Source organism: Erinaceus europaeus, chromosome 17, assembly GCF_950295315.1.
Source record: "Erinaceus europaeus chromosome 17, mEriEur2.1, whole genome shotgun sequence".
Lineage (NCBI taxonomy): Eukaryota > Metazoa > Chordata > Mammalia > Eulipotyphla > Erinaceidae > Erinaceus > Erinaceus europaeus.
This window is the reverse complement of record NC_080178.1, coordinates 77,597,117-77,611,644: the sequence shown is the minus strand read 5'-3', so window position 1 is coordinate 77,611,644 and position 14,528 is coordinate 77,597,117. Positions and strand designations below refer to the sequence as shown.

The 14,528-nt window shown below is 40.3% G+C and overlaps 1 protein-coding gene across 1 annotated transcript in view; it reads left to right on the top strand.

Annotated features, from left to right (window-relative positions):
* FAR1 (fatty acyl-CoA reductase 1) overlaps positions 1-12,273 on the top strand; it is a 62,611-nt gene extending 50,338 nt beyond the window's left edge. Inside the window, exons 10-12 of the mRNA XM_060177125.1 lie at positions 5,616-5,745; positions 8,033-8,160; positions 9,510-12,273. Coding sequence (XP_060033108.1) covers positions 5,616-5,745; positions 8,033-8,160; positions 9,510-9,672 — 421 coding nt within the window. The 3' untranslated portion in view covers positions 9,673-12,273. The remainder of the gene's footprint in view (positions 1-5,615; positions 5,746-8,032; positions 8,161-9,509) is intronic.
* The last annotated feature ends 2,255 nt before the right edge of the window (positions 12,274-14,528 follow it).

Here is a 14,528-nt window from a genome sequence, read left to right as displayed (position 1 = left end):
TCTTTTTGGTTCCATATAATTCTTAGAATCTTTTTATATTCTTTCCTTAAAATGTATTGGAGTTACATTAGGTCTGTGTGTTGCTTTTGGTAAAATGGACATTTCGATGATACTCTTCCAGCCCATGGACGTCTGTGCCTTTCCGCCTCGTAATATGGATAGGCATTGGATAGGCTTCGTAATATGTTCCATTAAAAACACAAGTGTCTTCCAGTCTTTTCCTGTGCAAATTCTTCATCGTCTCTACTAAATCTGTTCTCAATTATTTAATTTTGGGGAATACTTAAAAAAATTTTTTTTTCTCATTTGTGATTTGCTTGTAGATGTTTATATTTTGATTTTGTAGCCATCCTCTTTGTAGGACTCATTCTGTGTTGTGTGTCTTTTGTGCACATGTAATTTCACCATTCTTGGACCAACTTTTTCATTCAAATAGAGAAAGAGAGACATCACTGTGGGTATGTGACTTTCTTTTCATGTGTGCAGACCTTGACTGATTTTGATAAAGTTGGCCTCATAAAATCTAATTGGAGGTCTTCCTCCTTTGACATTTTGTGAATTTGACGTGCTTAGACTGAGCGTCCTTTTTTTGTTTTGTTTTGTTTTGTTTAACATGTATATCACATGAGAGAGAGAGAGGCAATTTTGGGGTTTTGAGGGACCAGTGTTGTTAGGTAATATTCACCCCCCCAAAAATTCTTTCTAGGTTATCGAATTGGTTTGCATCTAGCTTTTCATGATGGTCCCTTACAACCGTTTATGCTTCCATGACATGTTAGAATGTGTCCTCTTTCATTTCTGACTGACTGTGTTCGTTATTACAGTTTCCTTCCTTCCTTTATAGGTTTAACTAATGATTTTGTCGTTTTATCTTTTTTGATAAAGCATCTTAATTCATTTATCTTGTATATTATCATGATTTATATTATTTCCTTGCTTCTAACTTTTGGGTGTCCTTGCTACTCTCTCTCCATTACTTTAGCTGTAAGATGAAGTGGCTCATTTGTGGTTTGATTGTTTCTTTGTGAGGGTCTGTATTCCTGCTAACTGCCCTCCTGGTCCCATTTGTGCTGGACACTTAGATCCTGATGACTTGCGTTTCCAGGTGTTTCCTGAGCCTTGGCTTTGATTTCCTTGTTTGACTTAGTGCTGCTGGGAAGCAGATTGCCTAGTCTCCACATGTCCTGAGCTGTTCCTGATTGCCTTTCTGTGAGTGGTTTCAGTTCATAGCACTGTGACCAGAGAAGGGGCTTGGTTTGGTTTCACATGTTTCTTGCCACTGATTTGTGTCCTAGCACATGAACCATCCTTAAAGTTCAGCGTGCATTTCAAAAAGCTTGTAAATCCACTGTGTCTGAGGGAGGGCGGGAGGGAGAGAGAGGTGTGAAATGTCCTGTGGCGCCATTTCTCTAGTTTGCCACTCAAAGCCATTTCTCTTCTTTTTCTCCTGTTATTTCACCCACCCTTGGTTGTAATTAGGGTATTAAAACCCCTGCTGTCATTGCACTACTGTGCATAGCGTTGCTTTCTTTCTGCTGGCAATTGTTTAATAGTTTGGTAAAAGCTCATTGTCTAAGGCCCTTAATCCTTACTAGTGCTCATCGCAGTCTTTCACTATCTCTTTAAACTAGAGATCATCCGTAACTCTTACGGCTGTTAAACGCTGCCTCTTCCTGGTAGAGGGACATGCCTTTAAGATCTGAGAGTCACTGCATTTTTCTTAAAGATTCTGTGCAAGTCTCCTGCAGATCTTTTTACAAGGCGTTAAAGAATCCTGTATCTGCGTCCTCAGTTCACAGCCATTCCTTAAGGAATTTCTGTTGACATTTTACTTTTCCTCCAAATTCAGAGTGATTCATTTTTAAAGTTATCTTGTTCTCTTTGAAGAATCCCGTCTTTGTCATCTTTCAGAGGTCTTGTCTAGATCATCAGTTCATCACAGGAGACCGTTTTGTTCTCCCGGCTTCAGATTTTCCTCTCTTCCTGTAAGCCATTGCCTACAGATTCCTCAGAACCTCTTAAAGCTGCTGTTAGCACGTTTTTCTTAGTCCTTTTTTGGTTTCCCTAATCCTTCCCCTTTCTACCACCTGATCCTAACATCACATGACATGTTTTAGATTTCTGTATAGCAGACCTTCACTCCCTGTACCAGTATCTGTGCTGCATGACAAATCATCTCAAAGTCATACTCATTTCTTTCTCTGGGGGGGGGGGGGATACTGTGGGTTAAGGGACTGTAGAAGGCTTTCAGGCAGTTATGGTCAGACAGGGGCTAGAGTGGTGCCCTGAAGGGGAGGGGGGAGAGGGATAGGTGCGGAGAGGGAGGGGATGGGAGAGTGGGATAGGTGAGGAGAGGAGAGGTAGGGGGGAGAGGGATAGGTGAGGAGAGGGAGGGGAGTGGGATAGGTCAGGAGAGAAGAGGTAGGGGGAGAGGGATAGGTGAGGAGAGGGAGGGGAGTGGGATAGGTCAGGAGAGGAGGGGTGGGGGAGAGGGATAGGTGGGGGAGAGGGATAGAGGAGGAGGATGGTACAGAGGGGAGTGGCTGGGTGCTGTGGTGTCTGCATACGGACTAGTTTGGTCTTCCTCCCAACATGGCGGCCTCAGGGGGAGTTGGACAGACTATATGGCAACTGAAGGCTTCAAGGGTGAGTATCCCAGAGTGACTTAGCACACCCTGTTGATTAGACACCAGCCTTCACCCTTGATGGGAAGATAGTCACTGCGACACATAGGTGAGCATGTAGCCTGGGACAGAAGGAAGAATGCAACCGCTTTGGGGCCTTAAGATCTGCTGTAAATAGGAAATAACACAGTCAGCCGCTGTTCTTAATAAGCGTTGTCCTGTGTGAAACTTGCAAGTATCAAGCATGATCATTGACGGCAAGAGACAAACACTGTTTGCTTGTTTTTCTTAATTTTGACTGTTTCTGGTTGATGTGTTTTCGCCCCCAGGAGCTCACCTGTATGGCTCCCAGCAACCCCCCCCCCCCCCCTTTCCTTGTCCTTTCTCTAGATAGAGGGTGAGAGGGACAGAGAGACAGAGAGAGAGCACAGTACTGCTATACTGCTTCTGAAGCCTCACTCCCCGGGCCTGGCACATGGTCACCTATTCACGTCTCTGGGTGAGCCACCTCCCAGCCCCTGTTTCAACAGCTTTTTAATGTGAAGTACAAAGTCTTTAAAATTATGTGATGGAATTTCACATATTTACTATGCAAGCTATTGAACTTCATGTAGTGTGTATAAAATGCTTACTTCTGTGCTACACAGATGTGATTCATGGATGTTCATTTTATTGCATGCCAGGTAGATAAAAATTTGCCAGAGTTTTTTAAGAGTACATTTCAGATAGGCACCATGTGACCCCCATTAGTTGCACTGGGCACTGAGATTCGCGATATGATTACAAGTAGAGCTAGTGTAAGTGAAGCACTCTCTACACTGAGATGTAGTGGCTGTTTCATTACTGGAAGGATGGTGTAATGGCTTAAAATACTGGTTTCATGGTCCTGCGAGGGTTTTGTTGTTATTTAGCTTAAATTTTTTCTAGCTGAACTTTTCTGAACTTGGGGTTTTGTTTGTTTGTTTTTTTCAGCTTTTGTGTGTCAATGGAAGATGACTTTGCCCCACTTGGGACATTTGATGGTATTTAGAGATGTCCTCGGTTATCACAGTGGAGCAGGGGTGCGGCTGCATCTCGTGGGGAGAGGCCACAGGCCTCAGAGCGCACAGGACAGCCCCTCCCGCTCCCCCAGTCATCTGGCTCAGTGTCTAGCACCCAGACTAAGAAATCTCAGACTGCTCAGAAGAACGGGGACCTTCCCCCCCCTTTTTTTTTTTGCAGATTGCCATAATATGAATAGAGAAATTTCCAGACCAGACCTGTCCATGTTGTCCCTGGCATTCTGCTCATGGCATGTCTAACCCAGCAGTGATGATGCAAAACTTGAGGGTTTTTTTTTTTTTTTCCCCTTTGCCCTGATAGTACTCAGCCCAGTCATTTTTATTGTTTGATAAGTACGCTGTGAGCTTCCAATTTTTTCTCCCTTTCAGTTTTTTCTTGCGATTATTTTTAAATGGCTGAATTAGTCATTAGTTTCAGGGCAGTTCTGCCTTGAATGAATATGAAGAGAAGGCAAGATGAGAGTTGTCAGTGAAAAAAAGAGTTAGAAGGAAAACTTTTAATGAGACATATGTTGAAAAACCATGTTAACCAAATGTGTTAGTGTTTGATTCAACTATATTGGCTGTGATGGTGAATGTTCATTTAATTACAAATGTACTATATCTTTTTATTTCTTGAAAATAATATCTAGTTGCCTTATTTTCCCACTCCCAGTACTTTCTATCTATAGAAATTTTTACTATCTAGCCTTTGACAAATACTATTTTTGCGTGTTTGATGGAGATCTTAGTTTGGAATTTTTTTTTCTCATAAACTACAGGCTTTTTTCTTCTTCTTCTTCTTTTTTTTTTTTTTTTGTAGTCCATGTTGTCTCATATTTTCTCAGCATTTTGGAGCCAGAGTGTCCCAGATGTAATGACTGTCATCTGAAATGCTTGCTGAGGTTACCATTTTGATCTTTCTCCATTTCTGATCTAGTGTTTTTCTTCCTCCTCACTTGTCCCACTTCTGAAAAACCTCAATTTTGGATTTTTCTGATGTACATATAATGCTAATTCTTACTCTGGGATATAAATAGAATTTTAAGAATTTCTTTCTTTTTTTTTTTTTTTTAAGAATTTCTTTACAAACTGAGAGAGTAGGGATTGTTGTATTTGTCATGTTTCAGAAACTCCTTTCTTTCTTTTCCCTTCTTATCATAGTAGGTATTATTGTACAGCTTCACTGCTTGGGAATATTGGTATTATGAGATCAATGACTTACAGTTGCTCATGATTGGGAAAGTGAATGATGGAAAGATTTAGACCCTTCATTAAGAAAAGTTTCCATTGAGCTCATTTCTCTAGGGATAAATATTGGCGATTTGAAGAGGAGAATTTGTATTTCACGAGGTTTCCAGCTTAAGTCATTGATCTCATGGCACATATAGATAATCTAGAGTGGTATTTATTGGTGTAGACAAAAATCATGTTAAAAATACATATAGAAATATGTGTAGGAAAAAGTGCATTAAATGACATACGAATATTTCTGTATCCTCTGCTTCCATGGTATGGAAGACTTCAAATGTTGAGGTAGCAGCGAGTCTAAGGAAGTCTTAGCAGGTGCCGCTGAGGGTACATGCACTGCAAGGCTCGGAGAAGCATGGGACACCCGTGCAGGCCCTTGATCTGCCTAGAGTCTATGCAGAGAAGTTGGTCTTAAAGTTGAATTTCCTTTGGAATATATCACAATCTGCAGAACTCTATTTAGGTTGTGTTAAATCTACTGGCTAGACATATATTACAATTTCAGATTTATAAAATATTCTAAAATGCAGAAATATTCTTTTTCCCCTCCTGGTTTCCTACTCTGTTGAAGTACATATTATGGTTTTGCTGTTAATTTCTCCTCATAGAAACTGGTACCCTGGGTGGTGATGAGAAGTGTTATTATTTTTTTTTCTAATCTATGCGAAATATGAACTTATCCACTTTCCTTACACTACAGGATGATGAAAGCGATAACTCGTCTTCACAAGGCTATGGTGTTTCTTGAGTATTTCACAAGTAACTCTTGGGTTTGGAATACTGACAATGTCAATATGCTAATGAATCAACTAAACCCTGAAGATAAGAAGGCGAGTATGTCTATAGGCCGTCAGAAAATAAGTGGCAAGCCTCCTCAGAGCCCCACTAGGGAAAGACAGAAGCAGGCTGGGGTGGGGCTGGATCCACCTGCCAGCGCCCATGTCCAGCAGAGAAGCAATCACAGAAGCCAGAACTCCCACCTTCTGCTCCCCCAAAACAACTTTGATCCAGACTCCCAGTGGGGGAGAAGTGATGGGAGGCAGAGGGTAAGAGGGCTCTGAACTCCAGCTCCTTCAGCACCCAGAGAGACAGAGAGAGAGAGAGAAGGAAAAAGTGAGGGATATTTGGATGTAGAAATAACAGGGTTATGTGTGCCTTGGAGGGGAAGAAAGGGCGGCAGTTAGGTACAAGTGTAGACAGATAGTTGTAGAGATGACAGTCAGCCGTTGTCTACAACCTGAGGAGAACTGCTGTGGCTTGCAGTGGAGGGATTGGGGATTCAGAGCTCTGGTGCTAGGAACGGTGTGGAATTAGAGTCCTGTTGACATGTAATTTTATACATCAATATGAAATCCCTAGTAAAATTTAGCAAACAGAAAAGAAGTGGCAGACCAGTTATAAGATCATTAAGACTCTGAAAAATAATTGTGTAATTTCTGTTTATTTCTATTTTGCCTCCAGGGTTATCACTGGAGCTCAGCGCCGGCACTATGAGCCCACTGCTCCTGGTGGCCATTTTTTTCTCTTTCTTTTTTTTTCTACTTTATTCAATAGGACAGAGAGAAATTGAGGGGTGAGGAAGACAGAGAAGGAGAGAAAGACACCTGCAGACCTGCTTCACTCCTTGTGAAGCGACCCCCTTGCAGGTGGGGAGCACGTACTCAATCAAACCCAGCTCCTTGTAGATGGGAAAGTGTGTACTTAGCCAATGTGCCAGTCCCCGCCCCTGAAGCTTACAGTATTTAATGTATTCACCTAACAAATTTTAAATGAAGCAGTTCCTTACCTTCTTCCTAGTGATATTTAAAACCTTAAAATAGGTTGTTATAATTACCACCTTCACAAACTTAATACATTATTTTTGTCCTCTACTTAAACCTTATACTCTGACATCATTATTTTATTCAACTTCCTTTAGATTTAAGTATTATTCTTGTGTCCGCTTCCAGGTCTTCTCTTTAGGATCATTTTTCTCTTAGAAGTATATTCTGATTGCCACAGTGACTTCGTAGGCCATCAGTTAGTAGTAAACTCTCAGTTTTTGATGAACTCATGTGTTTAATTCACCTTTGCAACACGACTTTAGCCCATTAACGGTAACTTCCTTTCTCTGTCATGCCTTAAGTTGTTGCTGAAAAGCCAGCTGACTCTGCTGCTGCTTTACAGGTGATCTGTTATTCCAGACTTCTTTTCAGAGTTCTTGTGTTTAGCGTGTGTCAGGGAATAATCTGTAACAATTTGTTTGTGTTAGAATTCCCGAACCCAAAGGCATCTCCGTTAACTCTTCAGGAAATACTTAGCTATGACTTCTTCTAAATGGCTGTCACCATTCTTGTGACTTCTTAATATATATTAGATGGCTTTCTTCTCGGGCCCTTCTAAGTTCATATTTTGTTAGAGACAGAAAAAACAAAGCCAGAGGAAAGGCGGAGATGGAGATGGGAAAGAAGGAAGGGAGAAAGAGAGAGAGACAGAGAGAGACAGAGAGAAAGAACACGCCTGAGCTTGCTTTCCTGTGCACTTCACTGGGTATGCCACCACCCAGCCCCAAGTTTTAGTTATGTCCATTTTAAGAGGTCCAGTTTGTTTTTCAGATCTTACAGATATTCATTAAACATCTGTTGGAACTATTTAGTGGTGAAGGAAAGTAGAGTACTTGTCCTGTTCCCCCGAAGGCCCGGCATTCACCCCAGGACCATATGGGAGCGCGCGGGAAGCTTCAGTCAGGCCATGGTGCCCCTCCGAGGCCTTACGTTTCTTTCTCTCGCAGAGAGTGAGAAGGTCGCCCCGGGAGCAGTGCACTAAGTGGACCCGAGGCCTTTGGCACTACATTTTTTAAAAAAGGATTTTTTTTTTTCCCCTGAAAACATTACTTTCTTTTCAGTTCTGCTTCTAAATATAAACTTCTGAAGTAAGCATTTTTGCAGTCCGGGAAGAGGGGAAGTGGATAGTGTCAGGCCCTCACTTAGGAGCGCCTGAGTTGGATGCCTTGGTGGTGTATGTGCCAGAATGTCCCGTTGTTTCTATCTTGTCATCGTAGATACATCTCTCTTAAAAGTGAGAATATCTGACTAGTCGTGAGGAAATCAACCAGTCGTTTTGTTTGGTTTTCTGTAGACCTTTAATATTGACGTGCGACAGTTACATTGGGCAGAATATATAGAAAACTACTGCATGGGAACTAAGAAATATGTCTTGAATGAAGAGATGTCTGGCCTCCCCGCAGCTCGCAAACATCTCAACAAGTAAGTTGCACATCCCAGGCTTGAGTTTTATCTCCTCCTCGTGGTGAAGTACTCTACCATATCTGATAGACTAATATGTTAGTGGACGGAATACACGGCTACTCATCAGTTAGATTTTGGAAAAGCGCTCGTCTTTGGACTGGATGGGTGGTATCCTTAGTCTGAGAGTGTTGAAACTTTCTCTCAGTTTGAATTGCTTGTTAGCTCTCAGTTCAGCTGAAATTCAGACTTAAAAAACCACTTTGGCTTCTCTTAAGAACATCCAAAGGTGGAGAGAAAATAGAAATAAATTTTAAGCTACAGGTTAATTGCAGGTTTTTTTTTCCCTCAGATTTATTTTTTAGAATAGAAAGTAGTACATCACTCACTGTAGACTTTGTTTATTAACTAGAGTTGGGATTACTCCATTATCCTCTCTGTAAAAGTAATAGTACTGATTTCTTTTTTTAAAAGATATTTTATTGATTCCCTTTTGTTGCCCTTGTTGTTTTATTGTTGTAGTTATTATTGTTGTTATTGATGTTGTCATTGTTGGATAGGACAGAGAGAAATGGAGAGAGGAGGGGAAGACAGAGAGGGGGAGAGAAAGACAGACACCTGCAGACCTGCTTCACCGCCTGTGAAGCGACTCCCCTGCAGGTGGGGAGCTGGGGGCTTGAACTGGGATCCTTACACCGGTCCTTGCACCTTGTGTGATTTCTTAAAAATGATATCCTCAGAAAATACAAGTGGAGAAAGTACTGATCATCATTCATATGTGCTATTGATGTTAATAGTGAACTCTTCTATTTGTAGTTTTTAAAATTATTTTTGTTTTTGTATAGTGCCATTTATTTTTATTTGTGTAGTGTAATGGTGTTTATTGGGCATTATTTATTTTTTTGGTATATAATGCCCTTTTAAATACATTTTCACAACAGTTTTAAGGTTTTCAGATTCTTTTTATGTCTTACCATGAATGGACCTTTTAAAGTCAGGTAGGGAGCTGCAGAGTATGGGGAAATGGTCTGTCTTTATCTGCAGTGTGCTTCTCTGTGACACAGTCCCGAGCACATGGAAGGATGTTCAGTGGTATTTATTAGGTGTATGAATTTGGCACCACATCTACTATTACAAGTTACTCATTGTTAGTAGAGATGACGCATTGTTGGTTGGGCTGTACTCCAGAGTTTGCAGTCAGGTTTGACTTTTGCTAGGTTTGTAACTTTTAAAGCATTCTAGTTACTTTGAAAATGAGTCTCAAATTAATAATGTTTTGAATTTTGACTAAACACAGAGCATTGCCCGCCATTCAGTAATGCTCTGTTACGTGAAGTAGGGCCTGACATGTCTCTTGGTTTACCTTCCAGGTTGAGAAACATACGCTATGGTTTCAATACTGTCCTGGTGATACTGGTCTGGCGCATTTTCATTGCAAGGTCACAAATGGCAAGAAACATCTGGTACTTTGTGGTCAGTTTGTGTTACAAGTTTCTGTCGTACTTTAGAGCATCTAGCACCATGAGGTACTGAAGACAAGAAGCTCACATTCGAGCATCTACGCAGATGGTGGTCTGAGTGCACAAGATGTAAACGTACTTAAAGCCATCTCATCTTTTGTCTAGACATTAAATCATTTTATGGAGTAAATTATGGTACATTTATGTAACATTTTGATGTCTCTGCTCATAAAGCTCTAGTAGACACTGGTATGCCAGCCTAAATCTACAGTATCCACCAAGCCCTAGCAGTTTGGATTCCTGGGGCAAAGGAATGTGGTGGGGAAATAGGGATACTGACCCGCTTAACTGTGCAGTTCTGGAACATGCTAATTAAAATATGCCTTAACACACAATACATTTCTAATTCTAAGACTTAGTGCAATGAAGATCATTTATTTGAACAAATACTATCTAAGTTAGTAAGTATTTTATTCATTGTCTGATTTTTTTTTTAATCAGTTGCAGTGAGTTTTAGTTTTGTTAAAAATTATAGTCGCACTACTCACATCATTTTACAATGTCTTATTTTTATTTCTCTGTTAGAAGTCTGATGCATGTCATTTTTCTGTAAGCAATCCTCTGCTTTCATGATCATAACCCTAGTGGGTCTCAATGGTTTTAAAAAATCTTTGTCAACTTATGCGGTATGGTTTTTGAAAGAAAATGAAGGCAGATTCACCAAGGTCACTGGTGTCAAGAGTAAGAATAGGAGAGCATGTTTGTTGCCCGTATCGTGGCCCAGTGCAGATCTGTCCTGTGAGATCTCGCCCAGGCTCTGGGGCTCAAGGCTCTGGGGCTCGGCAGGGCATGAGCCTTTATGCCTGTGTGCCCTTCCCTCACAGGTTTTATCGCCAAGACTTTAAAAAGGCTTTGACTTTTTTAAATCAAACTGAAAGTGCATTATTATGGGAAGAATGTATTTGCAGGGTTTCCTAACATTTGTCACTTGTTAAAAACACAACACAAACTAATTTTTGATCTTGAGAACTGAAATCCTTCAGGGAAAAAAACATGCATAACACCATGTGTATAAAGTTCAAGAACTTTATTTACATACCATCTAAAGTAACAAACTGATGAATGAGTCTGAAAATTTCATTTATTTTTTTCTGCATGGGGGTTTAGCTTTAGAAAAATACATTATAGGAGCAAGTAATAGCAACAAATTAATGTGTATTTTAATGATAACATTATAATTCCCTTTAAACCTAATTGTAGTTAACTCTACTTACTGTTTTAATATACATTTTGTTCAATACATTGATCAGCTTAACACATCCTAATTTAGCTGATCAAATTGTACTATATTTGACTCAACAATGTTACCTTGTATATGTTTAATGCAGTCGTTCACAAAACAGAAAGTTACATAGAACATTACATCTTACTCTTTATTGTCAACTGAAATGCAGTGTATAAGAAGTTTATTTTTTACTGTGAAAAGCCTAAATGTAAAGGAAGTCACCTTCGTCGTGCAGGTGTGTACTCTTGAAAAGGAACTTTTAAACATTATTTTAAAAGAAATATGTATATAAATAAATAGAGAGATAGATATTCTTTAGAATGATTCAAACGTCTCTGGTCTAGGACCATACCTTATAAAAGGTGTGAGAGACCACTAACTGTGTCAAAAATGAAATAGATAATGCCTTTGATTTACGGTGACCCATGTAATCTGCAGATGCTCTGTACCTTGGGCATACAAACACATAACTCCATTTCCGTGCTGTTTTGAGAACATGATAACATTTATATGGCTTTTCTACTTCTGCCGAATACACTGAGGGTCGGATGGACTGCCTTTGCATCTTACTAAAGAATCAGTCTCAATTCAGGCAGGTTTGTGAAATAGCTGGGGGTCTATGTGTTCTGAACTGTGTGGTGTTCTTATAACTTGACTGAAATGCTAGCCAGGAGGATGCCGCAACACTGCATTACTTCATTACTTTGGAGTTTGTCTAGAATTCTCTTGTCAAAAGAAAGTAAATTAATAAATTACTATTCCATTCTTGAACTTGAAGTTCTAAAATTAATGTAAGGAGTATGTAGGTTGTTAATCCCTATCTACTAGTCTTTAAGAGTAAGTCAGACCTAAAGATTTCAGAAATTATTTCTGTTTGTCCTTTATCAGACATGGTTTTTAGTTTTGCTTGATTTTATTTTCTATACAAACTCAGATTTTAACTGGATAAATTAAATCTCTAACAAGAAAAATTGAATAAGTTATTTCACGTATCTCACTGGTTAATGTTGTATTGTATTAAACTTTCTCTCTCCTGTTTGTTCACTTTGGCACCTTACAATTCTGTCAGACACATCTGTCAATCGTAACATCCTTGGGGTATATATATATATATTTGATTTGGCAACATTGTTGTGTCCTAAAACTCAAGAGACACATGGCAGTACGCTCTTTGACTCACATGCGGTATAAAATAAGCATCCTTTGGATCTGTATAATAAAGCATGGAATTGGGGAGGGAAAACCGTTTTTATGTTTAGAGGAACGGGTTCAGGGTTTTTGACTTTTGTTTTAAATGTAAATTGATAATCTTTTTATAAAAGGTAAATACCATTATTTGGTGCCTTTGTTTGTAAACCAAAAAGTAATAAATGAATCCCTATATTTCTATTATAGTATTTATTGTATTTTTGCAAAAATTTAGGCTGAAAATTCTACTGAGACTGTTTCGGATTATAGGAAGCAATTGTTACACTTCTTGTCTCTCTTTAGGTACGTTGATCACGCAACATCTTAATCTTATTTAATTCTCTTACATCTTGAGGGAAGCCATAGGCTGGATGGATACTTTGGTTAGGCAGTTTGTTTTCTGAAAACAGTGCCAGAAGACTGCCAGGTTCTTGATAGACTGCAGATAGTATCCTTCACATTGATCTTATAGGTACATTTTCAGTAACTTTGTCTGTTTAAATAGCAGACTCGTTCATTACTGGTAAACCTCGGCTATGAAAAATGAGAAACATCAAGCCTGGATGCAGGTGAGTGTAAGTGGCCTTTTGTGTATGCTCTGCTAGGCTGACTCCAATCCCTGACTTGCTCTAAGTAACTAGGGAAAGGAGTATCTTCACACAGCAAATAAACAGTTTGTTGGAGGAGTGTCTGTGCTTGGGAATATCCAGAAATCTTCAACAGCAGCAACACACATACAGAGACAAAAGTGAGAAATCTTTTAGGTCCAAAAGTTTCAAAATAGGCAGCAGTAGAGTCTAGCTAGAGAAGCCAGGAGGTGGCACACCCGGTTAAGTGCACGTATTACCAAGTACAGGGATCCAGGTTCAAGGCCCTGCTCCCTACCTGCAAGGGGTCCACTTCATGAAGAGTGAAGCAGGTCTGCAGGTGTCTATTTTTCTCCCTCTCTATCTCCCCATGCTCTCTCAATTTCTCTCTGTCCCATCTAATAAAAATTAGAAAAAGGAGCTTCTGGAGGCAGGACTATGGAGCAGCAGCAGCAGCTGTGTTTCTCTCCTCTCCTCTACCGGGTCGGGTCAGCTAGGAATACCAAAGGAGACCACCTGGGACCGCAACAAGGCAGGACTAGAATGACTTCAGGAAGCCACCAAATCACTGGTGAGTGCAAACACGTGTGGCTCGTGGACAGAGAGGAACCTAGGGAGAGGTTAAGTGGTGGGTAACAGTCCCACAGTTTACCAGTTGAGACACCACCTCCAGTCTGTTTCCCCAACAAAAAGACAACTGAAGGGAGGAGAGGACTCCCCTAAGATCCACCAAATGTAACTGTGAGTCTCCTTTGCCACTGCCCTCAGAAGCTTCAGCAGCAGTGGGGAGGCCCTGTGCTGACACCGGAGGACAGAGAACTGACCAGGAAACTCAGGAGAAGATCTATACCTGGGTGGCCTAGCAGTGGGGCTGTGAGAGTCTCTTTGCATAGCCACTGGATTATCTCTGCCCCACCCTGCTTTATCTCTTGGTCAGGAGTGAGGGATTAAGCTAAAAAACCTATTTATAGATTAAAAGCCCTCAGGCTCCCATAGCCTACAGGGAAGAAAAAGAACAAAAGAGGCTTTTAAGCCACTGAGCTCCAACTCAGGGATTAAGATAATATTGAAACAACTGTCAATTGCCACAACTGTGAAGCCTTAAATTACCTTACCTCGACACAAGTCAATCCAGGCAAGAGTGATCAGTAATTTGAAAAGTACTGAGAAAAGTTTCAAAATAAACACAGTTGGAAAACACTGAGAAATCTTAAAACTCCAGTTTGAAACTCATTTTTTAAAGCTCAAGTGTGCAGTATGATCCTAGTGTTTGAGCTACTGCTTGTCTCCTTACCCTTCTGCCCTCTGTCACCTAGTGGACTGTTGCTCAGGACACTTCCCTCTTCGTGTTCTTGCCTTCTCCCATCTGGTGGGTCCCTTTCCAACTGCAGCGGGTCTTCCAGAATTACCTGACGTTCTTCCAGGGAACTCTGTCAGTATTCCTAGAAGACTGGGTTCCTGTAAGATCCACACATACACGCTGCTTTTGTGAATAGTTCAGCAGTTAACAATTAGACAGCGTTGAATTGGAACTCCTCTAGATCGTCAATATCCATTTTAACTTGTGAGTCTCACTTCAATTCAAAAGAATTGTTACGTATATACAGATCCTCTTTAATTTGCTAAGTATTCACAAGAGTTGCCATCAGGAAAAAAAAAATTATCTAAGGGAAAACCTCTCATGGAATATAATGTTAGGACAGAGATACAACATAATGCATATAAAAAGACTTACAATTTGAGGTCTGAAGTCCCAGGTTCAGTCCCTGCAACCACCATAAACAGAGCTGAGCAGTGCTCTGATAGAAACAATAAAAAAAAAAAAAAGGAAAGAAATATAATTGTAGGGGCCAGGTGGTGGTGGCATGC